This window comes from Halyomorpha halys, unplaced genomic scaffold (assembly GCF_000696795.3).
Source record: "Halyomorpha halys isolate HHAL.00 unplaced genomic scaffold, Hhal_1.1 Scaffold898.1, whole genome shotgun sequence".
Taxonomy (NCBI): Eukaryota; Metazoa; Arthropoda; class Insecta; order Hemiptera; family Pentatomidae; genus Halyomorpha; species Halyomorpha halys.
In genome coordinates this window covers 609645-635171 of record NW_027112804.1, presented here as the reverse complement: position 1 = coordinate 635171, position 25527 = coordinate 609645, and the positions used below count along the sequence as shown (strand labels likewise).

General features: G+C 28.9%; 1 protein-coding gene across 1 annotated transcript in view; it reads right to left on the bottom strand.

Annotated features, from left to right (window-relative positions):
* The window catches only part of form3 (formin 3), a 527238-nt gene that overhangs the window by 196590 nt on the left and 305121 nt on the right, over positions 1-25527 (bottom strand). Inside the window, 1 exon segment of the mRNA XM_067050567.1 lies at positions 16800-16833. Within this exon segment, the coding sequence (XP_066906668.1) occupies positions 16800-16833 (34 nt within the window).

Genomic DNA, 25527 nt, shown 5'->3' with positions numbered 1-25527 from the left:
TTTGCTCAATCGTTTCAAGATCTCGAGTGTTCTCCTGCTTCCTCTTCGGGGAACCTTTTAGATTTGGCAGCCAAAGGCATTTTTGGAGTTTCGTTCATCTCTATTTTTGCTAAATAGACGCGTAAGAAAATATTTACAGGCTTGCAAAACTGAGAAATTAAATCTTATACATAATTATAATAACATATCTAGTATGTAATCAAAGGACATCAGGTATTGAATTCAGAATCTCGATGGACTCATATAACTCTACTCTCTCATATAACTAATAAATGAAAAAACTCATGTTAAATGGACAAATAATTCCTTCTTATACCGTGCTAATACGATGTAACATATAACATGGTTGAGAGTCTGTTGCTAGGTTTGTTAAATGGAGAATGACGTCACGCAATTTTTCATTCAAGAGTGATCTCGTCACCATTTTTCGTCAGAATTCGTCATCATATGTTAGGTTACTTGCTCGTAGATTGTGTTATTATTGTTTTGGATGTTTTTATAACTAATAAAGCAATGGATGACAATAATAATAATGTAATGACAATTGATAATTAGCTCATTTTGATTCTCTTCCTCACCAGTTAGAAGATCAACAAGGCACTTAGTGAACAAACTTTCACTCATTTTAGGCATGCTGTAATAAATTACTTTAATCAAAACTTAAAAATAAGCAATAACAAGAAGTTTTAGAAAGAAAGGTTTCCAAAGCCTTCTAAATAGAAAGGTTTTATAAAACGAGTTGTTCAGAAAATCCGCTAGGAGCTCTTAGGCATTTAATATGACTTTAAATAAGGCTGCTCACAATCCTATATTTTTACATTTAACACAACATCATGAATACCCCTAATGTTTCCAAGATTAACTACAAGGCGTACGAATCCTTTCTTCCCAGACATACGTTTTGAAGGCTAAAAAAGAAGCTGAATGAGGGATCATCTCTTGTTATTTTTTGAAATGTTTCATATCATGGAATGAACGTCATTCGAACCAGTCCTTCCTCACCTTGCTGTTTTCCAGTTTTAAACTTAAAATATACTTGAGTTATAAGTGATAAAAGTTTATGTTATGATTTTAAAAATTTTTAATTAGAAGTAATCACTAATAAATCTCTATAAAAAATATATTGGAACATCATTATTCTGTGGTTGCTCTTGTACACTCACAAATAGGAGAGTGTATAGTGCACAGTGGAATGTATTTTATGTGTATTATATTTATTGATTTCACCACTGATCTTCACTATTTTACAAATTTTATGTCTTGTAATTTATTTATTTTTATCTCAGACGTTTCAAGTATTTTGCGTCCCTCCTCTTCACTTTTATTTAGTTCAAAGTCAAACAAATCATTACGCTTTTAACATTATTCCCTTTACTTACCTAATATATACCAATATTATTGAACCAGTCAAACATTTTAAAAATATATAACAAGTATTTAATCATAAAACTAATGCAATGAAGTTAAGGCAATGACTAGATTTAAATTGGAGCAAAGATCAAAGTTTAATGACCCACTAATACTAGAATGGATTAGGAAATTAAAGAGAATCATGTTAAAAAAATACATATTTATTGGTTCTAATTTTTTCGACTAAACAATTATAATTGTAGTATATCGATTATATATTGCTGTAGAAAAACTTATTTAAAATATATATATTTTTAAATTTTAGATGTTGACGAGGGATATCTCTAACGTGTATCTGAAACATCCAAAATAAATAAATAAATTATGCACCCCTGTGTTTTAATTTTTAACCTGAAATCCTGCCTTCAGGAGGATAAAAACTATTAAAAAAATTTTTAGATAGTATATAATAGTTTTATGGTAGTTTGAACATGAAACTGAGTTTATGGATATATAAATTAGATTTTTTTTAAATAAATAATTATCGTCAGTATACATCAAAAAATAAGATAGAAGAAGAAACCAACTAAAAAATAATTCTCATTTAATGCTAAAAGATATAAGTAAAATATTTTCGCTTAAGCTATGATACCTTGAATCTTCTAAAAACACTTTATACCATTTGAAAAAATAAAAATTAATGTTTTTTTTTCAATAGACTTCTCGAAATCACTCTTTAACTCTGTCAAAATTATTTAGAAATTCTATAAAACTGATCAATGAGGAATTTAGGTTTTTTTTTTGTCATTCTTTGCACTCTTTAAGTGTTTGATACATTCATAAATCATTTTATTTTAAATATTCTGATTGGTTGAAGAAATTCACCAATCTAGCTATTTCTGTTTTCTGTCCAAATGAATTGCAATTGTGGTGTAAACCGTTTTGAGTTTACTCTTTCTTCTCATAACATGTCTATGTTATCAAGTTAATCTTCCAAAGAAATTAGATAGGTTGCTTATTAAATTAGAATTGAGAGGCAAGTTGATATTGTTTTGAAATATAATAAAAATAATATTTATAAGCTGACTTTCATCTCAAATATGATTATATATACATTTACGTCCATCACCGGTTTAATTTGGCCAAAACCCTGAAAATCAACAGTGAATACCAATGATTTTTGAAATACATGGTGAAATTCAGGGAAACTCTTTTAACCGAATTCCTGAAGTGACGACTCAGACATTTGACAGTCTGTTTGGGTATTATCCGGCTATAAAGAGATTATACAGCCAGTCGATCGGACGAATCCGAATGAGCTTATCCTTGAATATCGGATTCCATACGCAACCCTAGATACGTGTTGGAGCGAGTGACTGGTAACATCTGCCTGTCGGTTGCTGTGCCAAAGGAGGGACTGTTTATGTCTGTGGCCGCCACTTCGGCCTTTCTCGGAAGAGTATTCTCTTCGGCGTGATGTCTCTCTTCAGGACATGAAATATTGCCGGGATGGCTCGTGTTTCCTCCAGGTCAGTCCCACTCCCATCTATCGCTTCCTTCGACAGCTTTTACTTCACGGAATAATGTTGACTCGTTATTATAGTGATAACTAATCCGATAATATATTTTTTTTTTTTGCCAAGACTCCCATTGGAGTCCTATACTGCCTAATCCGATAATATTAATTTATTATTTAAAACTTTAATTGCCCTACGACAATAACAGTAAGTACTCCAATTATTGTAAGGATAAATAATACCTAATAGCTCTTCGAATACTTTCGATTCAATCATTATTAATTACAATAAGTTACATAAAAATAAGATATATATGTATATATATTTGTGCGCTTGCCATGAAATAGAACCTGACCTTTCACACCCATACAATTCAGAATCCTTCTAATCTCATCTCTCGATTGAAGATAAATAATTCTCCAAAACGGCAATAAAGAAATGGTCTTGTTATCATGTTATGTTTAAAAGACGTTTAGTGCTGAAAACGTTTAGTTTATTCCATATTTTCATTATATGGATTTGAATTGTTGAAAGAAATTATTTACCAATAATCAAATTAGAACGATATTTAAACGTTTAAAAAAATTATAAAAGCTGAACAATGTAGTGCTCATCATTGAAGCAATGATTTATACTCAAATTTAATATTAAAAGATATTGTGCTCAAGATCACAATTGATTGCTCTGGATTCCCCATACCGAGTGATTGGAAAAGAATACGTACCAATATGGGAGGGTAGATTTGATACACGGCTGAATGAAAAAATGTATTAATTGTTAAGAGGCTAGTGACATCACCATTGTTCACTTCTCTATTTTTCCTGCAGTGATCTTTTCTTTTAATATCGTTGCTGAAGGCAGTGATACCTCCAAAGTACGGGAAACTCAACAATACTATTTATCGCTTTAATAAATTATAAAAAATTAACGCATTATTCCAGAGACCTCTCAACTAATAGTATTCACTGATACTGTTTTACATTTAGTTAGAAATTTTACTTTTACCTGTCTTATTTTGTTTTTTATTATTTATTTATATATTTTAATTCTAGTTATTTTATTTTTTTGTTTATATATACATACATATCCGTGTGTCTTATGATTTTGGTATGAATGTAATCAATAACATCACTAATAATTATTTCCCTAGACTGAGGCAGAGATGTTAATAATTATTAATAATTAAAATAATCCCTGGATGCTGTCAAGCAATCCTAAATTTCGCATAAAGCATAGGTTCCTAATCTTGTTTGGTTTGTGGCTCCCTAAATAATCGAATTTTTTCCGTGGCACCATTAATACATAATTTTTTTTTCAATTTTTTACTTTCTTCATAAATTGGAAAACTTTCCTTTTAAAAAGTGATTGCCCATTTAACAGCGAAAAATTAAAAACAGATACTATTTTCCCTGGGATAATATAAAATATCTAATTTCAATTGTTTTGGAAATACCCCTATTGAGACTCGACAACCACCTCCAAAGACTTAAACGTTGCTAAATTCTTGGAATTTCGTCAGCATACATCGTTACAGCATACATTATTGGCCTAAAAATTCGAGAATTGGAAATTCCAAAAAAATTGCCGAATTGTTTAATTAAATATGAGGTGTAGATAGTTGACCGTAGATTAATGATTGAAGAGGTTTTTCGGGGGGTGCGGTCAGCAAAGAACAACATAAATAAACAAAACCATATTTATTTATTTTATGCCGACGTTTCGACCTGAGTTTCAGGTCTTCATCAGGGCTATAGAACAAAACAGATAACAACAACATTTAGATAGATATAAAATTGAAAAGGATTAGTATACAAACCAATTTGGAATTATATAAAATATTGAATTGAATCATGTATGATAAAAAATTTATAACTGATAATTGAATAGTAAAAAAAAAAAAATAAAGAAAAGAAAAATATAAATTAAATTGATTGATAATCGTAGAATTAGATGGTAGTAGATTGAAAACAATTAAAGTTTAATTTAATATTTCGCGGCGTCAATACGACGGCGCACACTTTGAGAACCACTGGTATAAAGAGCATAGATGTATCAAATGAAACTAATTAATTTACAAGTACGCCCTTTAGAATCAAACCCATTTAAGTCCACATTTTACGAGAATATTTTAATTGGACAAAAAATTAATTTCAAAAACTCTTTTATCAATAAGTATACCGCGGTAGCTGCAAAACCACTGATCCTAACCAAAATTCAAAATACAAACCGATTGTTCGCTATTGCCAGATGAGAACACATAATCTCTTGTCATGAAATGTCAAACAATAAACTAAAAAAAAATAGCATATATTTATAAATTTCATATTCTCAAAAAAAAAAATGTTTTTCTAGTTTTACAATAATTATTTACATGGAAGATTATACGCCACATTCCTAAATGAATAAATATGTAAGACAAATGAATAAAAGAGTGTGGGTGTATGATATTAATATTAAAGCCATTTCTGCATGTAAACTAACGTGTGAAAAAAATAACTACCAAAACTATGCAAACTCCTCTGAGAACAAAACAACGTAGTAACTTATAAGTTTTAGGCCGACTTCCGAACCGTTATTTCAAACACAAAATAACAATGTCTGGCTTAAATTATCATGCATGGAAATAGAAAATTAAATTTTTAAACCATATGAAGAACTCAATTGAAGGTGATTTTTAAACTTTGATTAAAATTCTTGTTTTTCTAAAAATAAATATTTCATAATTTTCTGTCCTAGAGTAGAAACATTTACATAAGGAGCTTTGATTCCAAACGACTCACGCATAGTAGATTCTTTGCTATAGCTCATGAACCTCCCTACTATAATTTAAATATAATTCGATTTCCCTAGTGACCCAAAAACTAAGTATAGATGACATAATATTATCCTATTCATCGGCGCTATGAGGAACTTAGTATATAGAAAATACTCTATAGAAAATATAGAGTGATCTTCATTAGACCAAAATAATTAATTTCAATTTTTTTGTAATTGATATAATAATTATTTTCCAAAACTTGGTAAGTAATCTAGCTCTACTTTCTAGGACTCTTCATAAAACTTATAATCTAACTGAAAGGCAATCTCAAGAGGCAGATCTATATACGAGTATATTACAACCTTGCATTTAAAACTAGCAGCTTATATTAACTCTGCAATGAGAATAATCTGGAAGATTTTTGTTTGTTTTTTTCACAAATAATAACAGATCATGTTGTCATGACTTACTAAAACGAGCTTCCAAACGTTTTCCCAAATATTTGACCACTCATTCGGCAATGAAGTTCACATACTTTCATTACAAACGTAAACGATTTGGAATTAGGAAAAAACGAATATTAACTTGGCGTGTTCGTATTAGTAAATGTTTCTGTTTTTATTTTTAAATGGTATAAAAATATTTCAATAGTTGATATTTCATAATTAAAGAAATGAAAACAGGTTTTTCAAGGGCGAAGTTATTTTTAGATTCGTAGGGGCGCGAGAGCCTATTTTTAGGTCAAGGGGGATGTCCATCACTAAAAAGGTGAAAACCACAAGTTAAAACATTTTTGATTACTTAAAAATCAAGGATATTATTGACAGAGATAAGTCGCGGCAAACTAAACAAACATTCTAATAATGTTTCATTTATTTTTTAACAGACGCTTTAGCTCAAACTGTAGGTCATCCAAGTCCTAAATAAACAGGAAGAGGAGATGAACCGCTCATCACAGACAAGTGATACTGAACAGGTATGGTTAAAATTTTTCAACGTCGACTATAATACGCACATTTTCATTTTTTATTTATGATATTTACAAATTATAATCTATCGGGGACAATTTTAAACCCTTGTTAACTTCCTTGGCTCATTACCAGTAATGCGGCAAGAGCGATGCGCTGGGATTTTATGGGCTCTACTCTACCCCTCACACGTGGATTATAGAGTGGGCTCAGGGATCCTCAGGTCGATTGTGTAAATATTGAATTTTTTTTAAAATAATTTATTTATTGTTATTTACAACTGTATACACATACATACAACAAGTAAATTTGCTGTAGGTGACATAGTGACATGATACAAACATGTGGAGAATCTACCCACTGATAAAACTCCAATAACATTTCTAGAGGAGAAGGTCTCGAGGCCATCTTCTTTTCAGACACCTAGGAGGATTATTAGGTAATGAAGGAGAAGCCAGGTTAGAAACAAGTGAATTTGGGTAGTTGTGAAGTTTATTATGGAAGGAACGGTATCTGGTTCTGGCCAAATCGGCAGCATATGGAACATTGAGGTCCTGATGGATGACTTGATTTGTGACAAAGTAAGGAGCATTAAGGATTTTACGAAGGATTTTGGACTGCAAGGATTGGATTCTGGAGGAATTAGATGGTTTAGTGGAGCCCCAAAGCTCAACTCCGTATGTCCAGATAATATTGTATTTAAGAGTGTAAATGTGACTAGAGATTATTTTATTTTATTTATTTATTTTTTCATGCACATAGTTGATTATGTTCATTTTCTTTATTCTTCTGTTTGTACCTATTGCCCACAACAGTGTGGCAGATTGTAATATCTATCAATAAATAAAGGTTTTTGAAAAAAAAAAAACTATCCCGACGTATAAAATAGTTTTACTAATGCAATTGGATATAATTGAACACAGTTGAATTTAAATATTTTTTGTTTTATTAAAATGATTCAATTGCTAAACAATAATGTTCTAGAAGTCATACCGTTGTATAAATAATACGCAAATAACACATTAAAAAAAAACATTTCTTTTACATTTGAAGACATAACGGTTTTAAGTTGTGGATAAGGAAAAAAAATTGAAGAATAATGAAAAAAATTAAGAAAATTTGAAATTTTGAATTAATAAAAAAATGGTGATTTTTGTAAAAACTTAAAAATGTAACACGGCATTGTAAAATGAGTTCAAATTTCACTGTGAAATAAATTATGTTAGGTTAGTTTTTTTAATTATGAATTATACACTATTTTATACTAGAAGATTATTGATTGACCGTGTGTACAGATGAATGGAATATTGGAATATTAGCCCTGACGAAGCCCTGCAACGTGGGGCAAAACGTTGGCTCAATAAAATAGTATAATTATCCACTATTTGAGGTTTTTTTTTACCGCATCCGGACCATATTCCATTCACATATACACTATTTCAGTTTCGAGGATGATCTAATTTAAGATCGAAACGAGGAAAATATTAAAGAATTGAAGAAGTTAGAATTTAAGAATAAAGGGATTTAATTTATCTCTATAACTCTTTGTAAAATCTTAAATAGAAATTTAAGTTTGGGTATGATATTTACTTTTTTTTTTAAAAATGGCTGATTATTAATAACTTTAAAATTTTGTCCATAAACACTGATATGTTTATTTTGTCCTGTTTCTTATTCAATTTCATTAATATTTAATTATGAAATTAAATAATTAACTAAAAACTTTACTTAATACTAAAGACCCAGAGAATTCTCTAATTCTTATTGAATGTGATGAAGGAATTTCTCTTTCATAATTTATTTTACAAGAAACATATATCTGATATTAAACACAAATTTATATCAGTTGTAATCGGAGTCTTAACAATGGTAATAATAACTTAATTTTAATAATTTAATGTATTTTCAAATAATTAAAGAATTATTTGTCATTACACATCTATGTGAGATTTTGAATTTTAGACGCTTTTTAAATTAATTGTAATTAATGTACTTCTCTTATTATATCTAATATGGAGATTTAACTTATTTAAATATCATACAGTCTTAGCAACATCTTAGAATTTTAAAATATTTATCAACAGATATATAAATAAGGATCCGGTTATTGATAATTGACTTAAGAAAAAAATTAAATGTTAACTGGAAAACCTGTTGGGTCTAAAAGAGATTCACACAAAGATAAGGGTCTGTTTTATCTCCTTCTTAAATTACGTTGCCTTTTTTCTACGTCAAACGGATTACACTAGGTGACCGAATGAGTAAATGCAAATGAATGCCTAGACCTAACTTGATTTTATCGGAAAGAAAGAAATGTTGAAACGACAATTTCAAGACACGTTAATGTAATGACAGATGGACGTACTTGTGAAGGCCGTCTACACCCCACCTTCACACATTCCATTACACCCTTCCTCCGGAAATCATTGGCATACAGCTACGTCAACTTGACTGATTCTATGAACAATTAGAATAAAATAGAGAATATTTATTTCTCGGTAGGCTGCTTTAAGAATTTAAAAATATATATAAGTAAGAAAATACCTCTGGGTACTAAGGTACATTAGAAAATTTTAATATCTTTGTCCAATAATTTTTATTATATACATCGTAATATAGATAGTGAAATTTCACTATCGAAAAACAATATTTTTTCCAATAAAAAACATAACAAACATGTACAAACGTTAATGGTAAGATATTTTTAATGAGGTGTAGATAGTTGACCGTAGATTAATGCTTGAAGAAGTTTGTCGGGGGGTGCGGGTTATCTTATCAGTTATCATTTTTTATCATTTATGATTTAATTCAATATTTTATATAATTCTAAATTTGTTTGTATACTATTCCTTTTCAATTGTATGTTACTCTAAATGTTGTTGTTATCTCTTTTGTTCTATAGCCCTGATGAAGACCTGAAACTCAGGTCGAAACGTAGCATAAAATAAATAAATTTGGTTTTGTTTATTTATGTTGTTCTTTGCTGACCGCACCCCCCGACAAACTTCTTCAAGCATTAAGATATTTTTGTTCGATAGTATTTATTCAATATATAGTAATACAGGTATAGAAGACATATATTTTTCTAATAAAAAGAAAAAAATAATTGATAAAATAATAATTAAAAAACTAAGTAAAAATAATAATTATATGTTTTAACATATAAAGAAAAAAAATATCAGATAATATATTTTAGTTTATTTATTTGTTCCTATTTTATTATATTAATTGGTTATTTTTTATTAATTGGTAATTAATGAAAGTGTTGGTTAAAAGTCTGATAATTCTATTTAGATTTTCTTCCTAATTTTTTTTTTTTTTTATTCTGCATTTATTACTGTTTTTGTAATTTTTTGTAAGAAGTCTTTTTACTAATAAATATTAAGAATTTAATATGGTTTAAGTAATTCATTCAATACTGATTTTCTTTTCCACTACTTTTTATATAATTTAAATTTTAATCAATTCACTTCATTTCATTTTTTCTAAAGTTCCTAGTATTTTTTTTTATCATTTCATATGTTGATAAATTGATATTATTTTTTCGATACGCAATACAATTATATTTGATTAATTATTGAATTGCTCACTGCCATTAAAGCTAATACAAAACAAACAACTGTTAATTAAGATGGCCCTACCTTTCAATTCTAGGTAAAACCTATTACTCTTCTCTTTCAAAGATTAAACATATTTTCAAATTCATTAATCGAAAAATATCGATACGGATGTATGCATATCAATATATAACATATTCATTGATAATTTTGTCCGATATTCACATTTCCACTAAGATTGTGGCAATATTAGTCCTAATCATAATCATTACATCAAATAACTCTAGAATTTGTAGATATATTGTTAATATTACAAACATTTTAATAAACATACATGGCATATTTGAAGGAACAAGAATACATCTGTTCAAACATCTCTCTTGTAAAGTTAAGAAAATTTTTCTATTAAGGTATTGATTTTTTTTTAAGCCCTATTTAAAGTTTTTAACCTTGTTTTTTTTCATAAGCACTAATTCAATTAAATTTAGTTTTTTTAATATTTACTGACTGACATTTACAACTGTATTTACATAAAAATACATTTAATAAATTTGATGCTTGATTATAACGGTATAATATAGGATTTTACCCATTGACAGCACACTAATGACATTTCTACATTAGAAGGCCTCGAGGCCAATTTCTATTCAGGCGCCTCAGAGGATTGTCAGGAATGGAAGAAGGAGCAAGGTTAGAAAGTAGTAGGATTGAGTGGTTAAGGAGTTTATAATGGAAGGACTGATATATAGTTCGAGCTAGATCGGTAACATATGGAATATTAAGGTCTTTATGGATGGTTTTATTTGTGACAAACAAAGGAGCATTGAGGATTATAGAAGGATTTTGGAAGGTAAGGATTGGAAGCGAGAGGAATTCGAAGGTTTAGTGCAGCCCCAAAGCTCAATTCTGTACGTCGAGATAGGCCAAGTAAATTTAGTTCTCTTTCTTATCTTTCTCCATTGATAACTTTGGTAAATGATGTCAATATAATTATGAGCAGTTGTTAATGGATTGGAACGACTGGACACCTAGCAGCTTTAAATTAAAAAAGGTCATAATAATTTTTAAATTAGAATACGTAGAGATCCAGTAATTATTTACATTTCTGACATGAGACATAAAGTCTGAGTGAAAGCAAAAGATTAAATTTAAAATGCTCAATAAAATACTTTGTATAGTTTTTATTGACTTTGATATGAGCCTTAGGATCTACATACAACGTGGTTTCAGATGTTAATGTACTTCATGTGTCAAGGCTTTTACTAATACATGTTTATAGCTCTTCCAAACATTTGATTCTATACTCCAATCAATCCAAGCGTCTGATCTTGTCTAATCATAGGCTACCAAGATAGTGCACCTGAGTGCAGGTACGGATCTAGGCTCTAATCAGTTAAAATGATATGTAAATGAACTAGAATACTATCAAGGAGTGATGCTGTTAATCAATCCAATCCGAATCGGATTCAAAATTGGTAATTAAAGAATACAATAAAAGAGAAGACGATTAAAAAAAAAAAAAATTAATTTTTGTTTAAAGAAAATACACATGTAAAAAAAAGAATATAAAACATTATTCACGAGAAAAAATTCATTATTAATGTCTAAGTAAATCTTGAAAACAAGAAACGAATAAAAAGAATGTAAACAAAGAACAGGCAGACAAAACGCCACACTACTCAGTAACTACTGCCAGAAATATTAACTATAGGAAAGGGCTCAGAAATTAACCTTGGATGACACCGGCCACTGAGAAGCCAATGCCAATATTATCCCAGGACTGAGCCTCCATTCTACAGCCTGGAGAATGTCCAGCACCGCTTCCGGCCAGTATATATAGCGCCTCTGTTGTCTCCATAATAAACTTTAAAAGGTTGTTAAAAGGAAAGAATTTGGTTTATATACGCTTTTACCAAATATCTGATTAAAAATTATTATAACGATCTATCTTTAAATATGAAAGTACTATTTTATCCACCAGCTTTTAAAATAAAATGGTTAAAACGCTTTTAAATTATTCTATTTCACTTGTAGGTCTTCATACCTTGTATCAAATTTATTTCTAGGATATGAGTATTTGTTTCAAAACATTACTCCTCAAAATGATCTTAGCTTAATGTATTTGTAAATATATTATTTAATCTATTTTATGAAAACAATAAACCCCAAATGCTTGGCTACTTGGACTTCTTTGGTGATATCGCAAAACTTAACAGCATTAATGGTAATGATTTCAAATTTTCAATATTTAGAATACAGCTCGCAACAATGATATATATTATTTTTAAAGCAATGAAGAAGAATCACTGTGTCTGCCATAGAAGAACATTTTATAATTCAAGTACCATTTCTTAACTAATCAATACTTTTATCTATGGGTCGATAAGAACAGCTTTTATGTGTTTTCCTTGTTTTGTAAGGACTTAAGTATCAATGAAAAAAATAATACGTCAAATTTGATTGCGTGTATATACGTAAAAGTAACGTAAGTAGGTACACGCAAACAAACTAAAGTTTAAAAAAACAGCTGTACATCGTGAAAAAAATTTACTCAAGTGTTAATCAATGCAATTTAAAAATACTGCAAATAATCAAAATACTGTATTAACCCAAGTTCGATTCGCTGAACTTTATTTCCTACCCAACTTCGATTTTATGTTAATGGTATTTATTTAATCCACTAAATAAATTGGTTGATAACTGAAAAAAGCTAATGCGTTTAAAAGCCCCTTTTCCGGAGATTGAATTTTTAGAATCTGAAATTCATTTTATTACTCAAAAAAGTTACAAAACAGAATTTTTAGAGTTGGTAGTGCAGTTTGAATGAGAATTTTACTTGTCCATTATGCCTCTATAGGCATTGGCTAATACACCCATAAAGACAGGGTCATATTCATGTCCACACTCTGAGCGAATACGTTCGCAAATCGGCATTGGACGAGTGGAGAGGTCTGTGCATTATATAAAATTTGTAGAATAATATTATATAATATAAAGTACTTATTTAATATAAAATACTTTATAATATAAAGTATAAAATACTTGACCTGACAAAAGACGAGTAGCTTACATTAATATAAAATCGCTGAAGATATGTTTGCACAAATTATCGACAAAATCGAGAAAGCTGATACATAAAACTATGCCAATTACACAATATTATCGCTTTACCACCACGTTGATGGAGACAACAAATTAAAAAGAGATATTGCTCCCATTACAATTAAAGGTTTGATACTGTTAATTATTGCTCCAATTCAGTTTATCACACCATAAAATTATGTATGACAATTGTTAGATAACTGAATGATAAGATCTATGAACTGTCAACTTCTTGTCAAGCTAATGTCAGTCAAATTATATTTCACTAAACACATTCAGGTGATACACAATTCACCCGTTCAATGAAAATTTTAATTAAAAATAGAAAAAAAAAAAATCAGAAAATACATGTTTTTAGCCTGTCACACAAATAATCTCTTTTAACATTGACATTAAATTGTAGTAAACAATTATATCAAATGTATTTTATTTATTCATCAATTGTTCAAGAGGTATGTAAGGATTTTAGGTTTCTCAGTAGTATTATTTATAATCATTGATATAAATTTTTAAATCGTAGACAGATACACTAATTAAGGAAATTAAATTTTAACCTATGTGCATAAGCCATGCTTGAATGTAAATGTTAAGTAATCCACATCACAAATTCTGAAGAGTTGGGCAAAAATTAGTTACAAATAAAACAATAACTGAATTGTAATGGATACAATGTCAATATATCAGTCAAATATTAATAAATGAAAATTGTATTCATGGTAATTTAGTCAGGGATTTAATAATAACCAATTTTTGTCCAGCTGTGAAACACATAAAATACACCAATAAAAACAAGATAATATTTATTTCTGATTATAAATTACGTAAATTTGTTAATTTTAATAAATAAAGATAATGGTTAAGTAAATAGTATTATTTTATTGGATTGATTTTAAGAATATAATAAAAATATAAACATGTATGCCACTCAAACAAAACCACATTATGTTATTCCCATATTGCGTAATTTATTGAACATTAAAATAAATAACATTGTAAAAGATTAAGAAAAATAAACTTTATAGTGTTATAAAAGATAATAATTTATATGACACTTGAGACTTTATTGTTAGCGAAGAATGGCCACCTGGTGCTAGAGTTTCTCTCAGTTTCAGAATAGATCTAAAGATTAAAACTTTAGAAAGGGGAAGTAATAAAAAAAGTAGTAGAAAAAATTCTTTAATGTCTATTCTACATGGCTATTTTAAAGAATTAAAGTCTTGAGAAAACATTCAAATCTATTCTCAAAATCAATGGAGAAAATATCAGAAATTTAAGTGCATTAGGAATGACTTAGAAACGAGCAAAACCACTCTGTTCAGTCATCAGATTAGAAATTACTCATTGCTCTTTTTTATGACTTATGACTCAATAAGTCAATAACTGAAAATCATAAAAACGCATAAAAATGATAGTTAAATATTTTTAATTTTATAGCTATGATTAACGACTTAATGGTATATTATTGATACAGAGAACCAAAAAAGTGTATATGTAAATTAAAAAAGAAAAGAAAAAATGTAAAGAATAATAAAATCTATATGTTATAAAGGATTTTAAAGAATACACGTATATTTTATGAAAATAAATTCTTTTTTTTTTCATATTTTATAATAATATTGTTTAAGTTAATATCAACCCATTATAAAACCCATTAAAATTTGGTTTTTATGGGTCGAGTTCTGTTGGAACTAAACCATAAGAAGATTTTTTTTTATTTTCAAAAACTTGCAATAAATCTCTAAGTTAAAGTTATTTGGCTGACTTTAATCGTAAGGATTGGCCGATGGAATACTATTGGTACTTGATTGATGTGTACTATATACATAAAGAATAATACTATTTTCTTAATGTAATTAGTTATTCAATAATACTTTAAAATTGTTGACAAACTATCAGAAAATACATGAAATTACTATACTGTTAGCTGGTCAAAAGCATTGCGGGTTAGTCTATCTTGGTCATGATGTGCATGTGGTTCCGAAATCACAAGGCAGAAATAATGGATTTCCATTTTCTCATACGAGTATATATAATAAAAATCGGAAATAAAAATACAAGTTTAATTTTTTTTTTGTAGCATTTCGTATTACAAAATACGCCGCACACTTTCCACCTAGTAAAATATGAAATCAATCACACATATTGTAATAAGCGACCTGAAACTGATAAGTATATACAAACTACTAATACACAGTATAGTATGCTTTAAAAAGCGCAGTCTTAACAGGATATAAAGCGAGCTATACCGCGTGCAAAAATGTGCTGTGTGCATATTTATCTATAGTAGTTTAATCTTGACCCGGTTTTTATCTGTAGGTCAATGAAGTATATTCTGAGTATAAGGCCTCTAATAAGTAGTTCAGTTATAGAAGAATACATTTAAACCAAATAAAATTATTATAAACAGAAAATTATGCCAGGGAGAAAAGTCCCTCTGGAGATCTTGTACTAAAATAATTTCCTTGAAGAGGTTTCCTCCAGAGCCCTGTTTCATAATAAAGTACAAAGCAATACTATTAGTCTTGTAGATTTATCTTAATTCCATTACACTGACTTGTACAATAGTAATTTGTACTTTAGTATTTTGCAATTCCTGTAATATCACTAATTTTCCTCCCTATCATGAAAAAAATAAGTATTAGTATTATTACCACTCTAGTTTCTACACTTGTACTATTAACTAATACTATTAGCTTTCATTATGAAACAGGGCCCAGAAAGAAATTGAGCAAATGTTAACCAGAATCCATCGTTGAAAAACCGAAATCATTTTTTTCTTTTTTGTTTCTTATTTTGTTTTCATTTAATTTATATTCCTATAAATATAGTGTGAATGAGATTCTACTACCATTGTCTGTAAATAGACGAAAGAATATAATGGTACACAATAAAGGAGATAAAAATAATTTAAATAAATAAACTTAAACGAAAGCTCTTATGCGCCAAAACTGAAAATATGTTAATTGGGTCAAAGGTATAACTTTCAAAGGATGTTATGATGGCAATGCCTTTTTAGAGGCAAGTCTTCAATAGTCGAGGACTTCATAGAGAAGCAAACTATGTATTACCTAATTGCCCTTACTTGGCATAAATATCTATTTGTAATATAAGATATATAGTCATCGTATTTGTTTGTGTTTTTATCAGTGCCTATGTATTCAAAAATCAAGGAAACAAGAGTAAATTGTTGGAGGAGCGGATGTAATCGTGAGTAATTTACTATAAATAATTTTTTAGCCATGATTTTATGAATTATGTATTAAATTATTCTCTGAATGACCAAGAAAAACCTAAACTTATCACCAACAACTACTACGTGCTTCATTGCAGATAGTAATCGACCTTCCAATGTCAATTTCCAAATGTAAACACGTGTACTTAAAGTTTCATCAGCCAGATAAGATATCACTCTCGATTGCTTATGAACGTAATTCACTAATTGCTGTAATTGAACCTTGCACAAAACCATGCTTTTCACAATAACTAAGAAATTGAAAAAATTATGGTATTACTATTCACCAATAATGTTATAGTGATATAAACCTACCTTAAGTCATTCAGGAGAGGCAGGAGTTTCAGACCTATAACAGAAAAAAAAAACATGACAATATTATTAAGAATAAATATAAATTAATATTACTATTTTTAATATATTTATTTTAACTGAGTAAAATTATAGAAATACTACACTATCATACTAATTGAATCAACATGTTTGTATAATACAACATAAATTGTATAATATACTTCTGTATGCAAATATTTATCAACAAATAATAGTTATTGCAAAACTATTAGAAGAACATTATAACCATTACACCAGCGATTGAAATAAGATTCAAATTGAAAAATACCAGAATAATAGACCATTGTCTTTGAACAGGGCATGCCTAATAATTTCCTATTGTAGTATATCTCCTGGTAATCAGTATTTATGCAATTTCGTAACTATATCTAATTATGTAATTCAATTAAAGTTTTTACTAACAAAAAAAATCTTATACTTCTGAGGACTCAGCAGAGGTTGGTTATGCCAGGTCATCATGTGCGTGGTAGAGGTTCCACAATTCTGAACTTAGAGAAGACAAATAATAAAGTTTAATAGTAATGAAATTTGGCTGTTTCTCCTCTCATCTGTTTGTCACATAACGATTAGCATTAAATTATACCATGAATAAATCAGGATATAGGAATCCCACTCGAATATTACTATCTTGATCTGAGTTTTCCTTTTACTCATATTGGATATGTTTTGTGAAAGCTTTAGAACACGTGGGAAAAACCAGGTTCATTTATTTTTTATTTTTTTCATGAATGAATAACAACGGTTCCTAGTAGATTTCAAGGTGGAAAGTCAAAACGGGAAAAACGAGAACAAAATCTCAGTTGAAGAATATGCATAAAGCTAAAAGAAAAATGTAATTCCAAAACAACATTTGTTCATCTTAGCAAAAAGTGAGATATCTCTTCTTTTTTTTCTGTATGCTTAATTTGTAGAACTTCTAATTCATACAATTTGATAGCCTTAAATTTTCAAAAGAAATTAATCATATAATTATCCTTTTTCAATAAAATTACATAAACTAGTAAAAGTAGCATCGCTGAAAATAATATTTTATGTGTTAAAAGATTAACATAACTTTTAAGATAATTAAAATATAGTTTATTAATTTTCTTTGTATTTAAATGGCTCAGAGGTAGAGGAGAGATTTGTCACATATTTGGTCTTTATTTTTATTCCATCGTTGATTTGATTTACTACGTTGTTTTTATGTTTCATTTTTTTTTTTTTTTTTTTTTAGTTTTCCATATTACACATATATATTAACTAATGTATAAATACATAATATGCATTTAAATCTTTTAATATTATTGTAATCAGTATTCTGCCCTAATTAGAATGCAGTATCTTCAGAAAAGTCATTTTCAAGATGCATATTCCACAGTCATCGAGACAATTTTTTTTTTATTTTAAAACTAAAAAAAAACAGTAAATAAATCATTTTCATGTCTTAAACTCAGTATGTTTATTCTTAGCAACTCTATTAGTTACTGCGACAACCTCATATCACTAAATGGAAATTTACTAGGCAACTTGGTTTTTGAATTTAGTGTATTTTAAATCAGTTGATTAACAGTTGTAAGTGTAGCATATAGTCGGACAATGTTACGTATCTAGAATTTAATGGATTATGTACCTGTTAAATTTTAATAGAGCAAGTGTCTAAATTGGACTCAGCTCATTATGAATTTTTAGTGAATCAAAAATGTGTGAACCTACTTCAAATATGTTTTAAAAATGTTTTTAGGAATATGTGTGGTACGGCGTTTAGTAAAAATGCAGTTAATAGATATTTTTTAATTAAATAATATAATTGATGTAATTAATTTATTTTAAAAATTTAGAAAAAAATTAAGGATTGGATTAATATAAAAATTATTTTTATAACTTCTAATTATTAATTAGAGCGTGTAAATAAACTTATTCATGGACGTGATCTGCGAAATATTCTGAGATCACATACTGCGTTCTTTTTAATGAAGGCAGTATTTTGTACTATATAGCCATGTATTAATATTTATTTTGATATATTAAGCACCATTTTCGTTGATTTGTCACCTTTTATTTCAATTCTTCTTTGGTCACATTGTATTTGACATTGATTGATAAACAAAAGATAATTTCTTGTTGCCCATATTATAAGTTTATACTCGTACTTACCCATTTTATGCTTTGTTTATCTCCTTTGATGAAAACTAAGCACTAAAAAAATGCAGGCGGACTAAAAAATATTTTCTTAATGTTTACGAATTGAAAAGAATTTTAGTAGATTAAAAATTCCCTTGATATTATATTATACATTTGTTGTAGAAGTACGTTGCAGCCCTTGAAAGGTTATAGTACAAGAGTCCGGAAGAGAAAAAAGCAGTTATCTCACCCCAATTTTTGATTACTTTAATGAAAACTAGGTATAATTACTAGTCAAAATTGATGAATTAGGAATAAAAAATGGCGGCTGTTTCAAAACGATAAAAAAACATTAATTTTTTATTCGGAGCTCTATATCTTAAAAACTACCAACAACACTAGAAAATCTAAGAGAACATTATTTAAAGAAGAAAAATATTAGTCCTAAAAGAGCTATTTACGTCCAATAGTTCTCGAGATATAGCTTTTTAAAAAGCAAAATTTCTTAAAAATCTACTGAAAGGTTAGTAGTTAGTTAATTTGTTTTGAGAAATATGAAGTCTATAAATGTCACATAGTTCCTGTCTATTAGCACTCAAATTAAAGCTAGTGTAATGGACTATGAAGAAGTTTATGACCTTTACCTTCGTAAGAATAGTAGTTTTCATGATAGTTGCTCAAAAATAAATTAATTAATAGTTGTTCGGACAATAAGTTTGATTTATTAAAAACTGCATTTCAGAAACCATTGGATGTACAGATGTCTGCCAGTGCTCAAATTAAAGCTAGTTAAATTTACTAAAAAATAGTTAATGTTTATCTTTGTAGGAGTAGTAGTTATTATGATATTTGACAAAATAAACTCACAATATGTTAATTTCTAGTTATTCGTATTAAATGTTGGATTTTTGAAAAAATATATCTCTAGATCCACAAGACGAACATATTTCTGCCAACACTCAATATAAAGGAAATTTAACTTACTATAAAGTAATTTATGTCACTTATCTTCGTAGGGGTTGTAGTTTTTATGATATTCACATATGAATATAAATTTAGCAAATGAAAATTTGTCCGAACAACTATAAATCAATTTATTTTAGCGAATTTCATTTAAACTATTACTCCTACAAAGATAAACATCACAAACTACTTTATAGCTCATTAAACTATCTTTAATTTGAGTGCTAATAGACATCTGTACGGAAAATGGTTTTTGAGATATAAATTTTTCAAAATAAATTCACTTACAACTGATTATAACATTTTTCTGAAACGTTGCTTTTTAAAAAGCTATATCTCGAAAACTATTTAACGTAAATAACTCTATTAGGGCTATATATTAGCAAATTTTCTTTTCTTTACGTTCTCTTAGGTTTTCTTGTGTTGTTCCTACTTTCTTAAGATATAGAGCTCCGAATGAAAAATTAGTTTTTTTTATCGCTTTGAAACAGCCGCCATTTCTTATTCCCCCTACCTATACTTGGCAGGCTCATCAATTTTGATTATTAATTATACATAGTTTTCATTAAAGTAATCAAAAATTGGGGTGAAATAACTGCCCTTTTTCTCCTCTTGGGCTCTTGTACTATTAAGAGTTAAGTTAGCGGACGGGGAATTCAGAAAACGTTAAGATAACGGAATAAACAATGAATAAAGTAAGAGACTTGAATAAATATATGACTCAGAGGATATCCCCAACTATTATCGTCGGACTCGAACATTCACCCTTATCAGGGATTGAACCTTTGGCCCAAATGGTAATAGATCTTTCACGATTCCTTGTGTTTGCGGTAGATTGCTTACTCTTAGGAGATATAAGCCGTATTTTATCATCTAAAATTAACTTGGTAAATTGATATCGATTATAATTTTTTTGATCATGTACAAAGAAAAAACTTTTAAGCCTAATGTTAATTCTTGTACATATATGAAAACTATTAGTTAAATGCATATATAATTAAATATATACTATAATTTTAAGTTAAAATGTAAAAAATTACATAGCAATCTATTCATGTGCCTTAATTTGCATATTATAGTCATACAAATGTCTATCAAATTAAGCTCTATTGTTTTGAAAAATTTAAAATAAAATTAAAATTATTTTGTACAATTTCTGCAATGAATCATTTTATAATAAAATTCTGGAGAAAATTCTCTAGCAAAAATCTTTCCTATATTTCTATTCACAAACTCTATATGTTCTTTAAAACAACATTTTGAAAAATATTCAGAACCATAATGAAATAAAGGATGTTAGAAGGTAATAACAATAAATTTTGACCTGAAAAATAATTTATCAAAGTTCTATTTATATGTTTATATGTTATATATGTTTCAATAGTTTCTTAGTTTCAAGTAAATATTTAATATTGTAATATTTTTCTCTTCTTTTTTTTTTCTAGAAAGCTTATATTGATTATATTGCTTTGCAAGTTATGGTCATCAAAATGACAGTTCTCTAGCTAAAATCTATCCTATATATCTATTCACAAAACTTGATAAGTTCTGCATTACGAAAGATATCCAGAACAATAATGAAATAAAGGTTGTTAGAAGGCAATGACAATAAATTTTTGGATATGTTTTTATCGCTGTATCATTTCTACCTGAAAAATAATTTAACAAAGCTATATTAAAAAAAAAATTATTGATATATTTATTAATGGGAACGATTTATTTATTTTCTCGACCTTAGGCTCAGTCGCACCGCTTGTAGGATTTCTTCATGATGGTCCCACTTGATAACATTATACCTTGGATTACTCAAGACTAGTGTTTATCAGAGATAAAACAAATGTTTACGTTTGATAAAAAACTAAAATAGCTTTTGAAAAATGTTAAAATAGATCCTCATCACCTATTCTCAAAGTCACCTACTATTATTAAAAAATCAAAACTCTGTTAATCTTTTGTTTTGATAGGTTTGTTGTGTTTACCAACTTCTTGATGAAACGCGCAATAAAGTAATGAGGATACAAGCAAAACTACTTAAAATTGAAGGAAAAAAAAAGTGAATAGAATTACAGACTAATATAGGAAAAGGGAAATGAAAAAACAAATACAACTCAATAGACGAAATAGGAATTGATCACTAAAAGCTGTTAACGGTAACATAAGATAGACGTATTGGCGCCGTCAAATAAACGCTTCCCTACTGCATTACCCTTCACTTTTAGATGGAGTAGTTATTGGAGAACGTTCTTGTCTATGGGTTTCCATATCGGGGTACGGACAAGGCAAGGAAGTAGTGATGTGACTTTGAATAACGTTTATATTTTTAATGGTTGAATTATAATCATTCATTTCTTTAAACATACTAAGTGTTGCTTATCTGTGCATACAAATTTCAGGGCTATATATTTTTATTCTTGTAAAAATCCTGTTCTTCACCATTAGCAAAGGTAATAGTACAGGAGCATACAATTTAACACAGTACGGCATTTTTGACGTTCTAAAAGTCTTACTAATTGTCTTTAAAAAAAATTAAATCTATACCGCTACAACCAATGAAGGTTCAGTAGTACTTCGTAAGGAAGTACTGTAACTAGACCAACGATTGTGCAAGGAGTGATTTGGTTAGAACCTCGCTTGTCCTCAATTTTTTTACCCAATTTGAAACAGGAAAAAATTATCTGCCGCAGCCTATATCCAATCCAGATTCCTGGAGGTAGTAGTACAGTACCTTAGTAGTACCTTAGAGGTAGTAGCTACCCGCTCCCATTACTAATTAGTTAATTAATTTGATAAATATAAGTAATAAACAATATAATAATAAAAGTAATGAATTAGTTATTCTTTTTTCATCTATTAATCCTAATAAAATCCTAAATGCTCCCTACTTTGTCACAAATAAAATCATCTACAAAGACCTCAATGTTCCATTTGTAACCGATCTAGCCCGAACCAGATATCAATCCTTCCATTACAAACTCCCTAACCACTCAAACCCATTAGTTTCTAATCTTGCTTCCTCTTTTATTCCGTACAATCCTCCGAGGGGTCTGAAAAGAAGATGGCCTCGAGACCTAATATTGTAAAAATGTTTTTAGAGTGCTACCATTGGGTAGTTTCTCGACATGCTTGTACCATACCATTATGATTTCCTCAAATTTACTTGATGTATTTATGTACAGTTGTAAATATCAATAAATAAATTTTTAAAAAAAATCCTAATAAATCAAGCAGCATTATTCTTTTCAAATCTTTTTTTCAAATTTTGCCCAAAACTGAGGTATATACTACATATGAATACAAATTTACAACAAAAATACATTAATGGCTTTCCTAAAACTTACTACTAAGTTAATAAGCAAATTAGTTTGATAAAGAAACAAATTATAAATTTTAAATCTTTCTTTTGGTTTTTCAACCATAAATCCTAAGCAGTGGATCCTAGTGAACAACGTACAATAAAAATAATTAAATAACGTTAATGAAGTGCCTAATAAGTCCTATAATGTAATAATTCGGGCAGGTGGTATAATGGGACTCCAAGGAAGAACAGGAGTAGGTGGTTTACGACCTTCTCACTTGGCCGTATTATTACGAAATGACATTCTTCAACGCATAGTTTGATGGTCTTGTTTTATTACATCTTCTTCGCTAGAATCCACAGCTTAGAAATTATAGGCGAAACAAAACAGGAGAAAGACCTAAAATTTCTGATTACTTATTTTATCAAACTAATTAACTGCTTAGTAATCGTTTTAGGACCACCTGAAATGCGTTTCTGTGTCAATTTTGGACTCATATGTATTACTATCCCTCGGTATTGCCAAAATTTTTTGGCTTACGGTATAGTATTTGTTCGAAGTAATAAGTAATGATATTCATTCGATGCAGAATTTAATGTTGTTTAAGTTCTTATACTACAACTTTTATCCCAGTGAAGCCTTTTAATGGTTTATAGGCGAAAGAGACATAATTCGTTACTTTATTAAATTTATTAGCTAATTGCCAAGAGTTCCAGAACCGCTAAAAACTCGTGTTTAAAGTGTAAAAAAAAATCTGTACCGCAACAACCCATGAAGGGTAAGGAGTGCAGTACTTTGTAAGGAAGCATTGTTACTAGATCAACGGTTGTGCAAGGAGGTGATTTGTTTTAGAAACCTGCACAACCGCCAGATTTTTACCGAATTAAGGGGACCCACTTTATGAGGCTGGGTTGACCCCAGAGGGCTTCCGAACCCCTATTGAATAATTGTCTGTCAACACTGGATTCAAACCACGGTCCTTGGATTTTGTTGCACTCGGCCTTACAAATCAGGTACCCGTCCCAAAATTTTAAGTATGATAGAAACTAATTTTTAAAATTATTTGCAGATGTATGTTTTATACATGAAGATATCTTGCATATAGCTCTTATAACACAATGCCAGTCTTGGAGTTGAAGCAGGAATCATTACAGTTTAGCAGGTTTAATTCATTCAATTACATTTTTCTGTTTCAATATAATTACACTAAGACCGTTACATGGTCAAAAACATAAAAAATTAGATTTTGACCGTTTTGTCCGTAAGTATTTGTAATTACAATTATTTGTAACTGCATCAAAATTAATTGGATTCTTTTTGGAAAAATAACAATTACTTAAGAATGTTGGTATTTGTAATTACTTTGGCTCAGCTTGTAATTGGGGAACCACAATTGCAATTAAGGTATTTCATCAAGTACAATTATTCGTGAATGCAATTTCTAAAATTCCTAATTACAGTAATTGTGATTATGATTGTAATTACGTTTTGCCTAACTTTGTACAATGGCATTCATTACTGAGCATATCACAAAAGCAACTATCATTTTAATTAAAATTCTCTCAATTATTCTATCACTTATACAGTATTAAATAGTCCTTTTAAAGTTATAGGCGTTTTTGTATTTTCAAGAAATTATCAATTCAACAATTCACAATTATCGGCACATAAATATGTAATAATTAAGTAAAAAAAAAACAAATTTTCCGTATTTAAGAAGAGTTGCGGTCAGAAGTTTCCATTCGCATTCCAGATCTTTATTGGGGCGATGAAGATGTAATCAGAGGTGAACAGAAACAGCGGTTATTAATAAATGATTAATGATATTTTATCAATTGTTGTTTTTTGGAAACTTTTCTTTCATTATTTGACATAATGTCAACCACCACTGTACAGAATGAAGTTCTTCAATACTCTTTTTCGCAGGACAAATGAATCATCGTTTTCTGTAATCTTTCGATAAAGCTGACAACTTTGGCCAATCAATCATAGTTCACCAAAGGAAAACTAATAATAATGGTGATTCAAACTAAACTAACATAAGTGATAGTTATAAAAATCGTATAAGTGCCACACAAACAGGATAGGAGATCACACCGTTTAATTGGTTTTTGTCATAAAATCTCATTAGATTAATGTAAATTGATGCCTCCAATATTGTTTGTTTAATAGTAATGATTATTTAAACATCAGTAATAGAGATTTACAATAGACCATGCAGTCATCTCGTGTGAACGTCAAGGTTGAAGGATGCATCTGAAGAGTTTGTTTGTACAAAGCTAATTGAAATTAATTGGACGATAACATTGAACGTCGAACTGTTCATG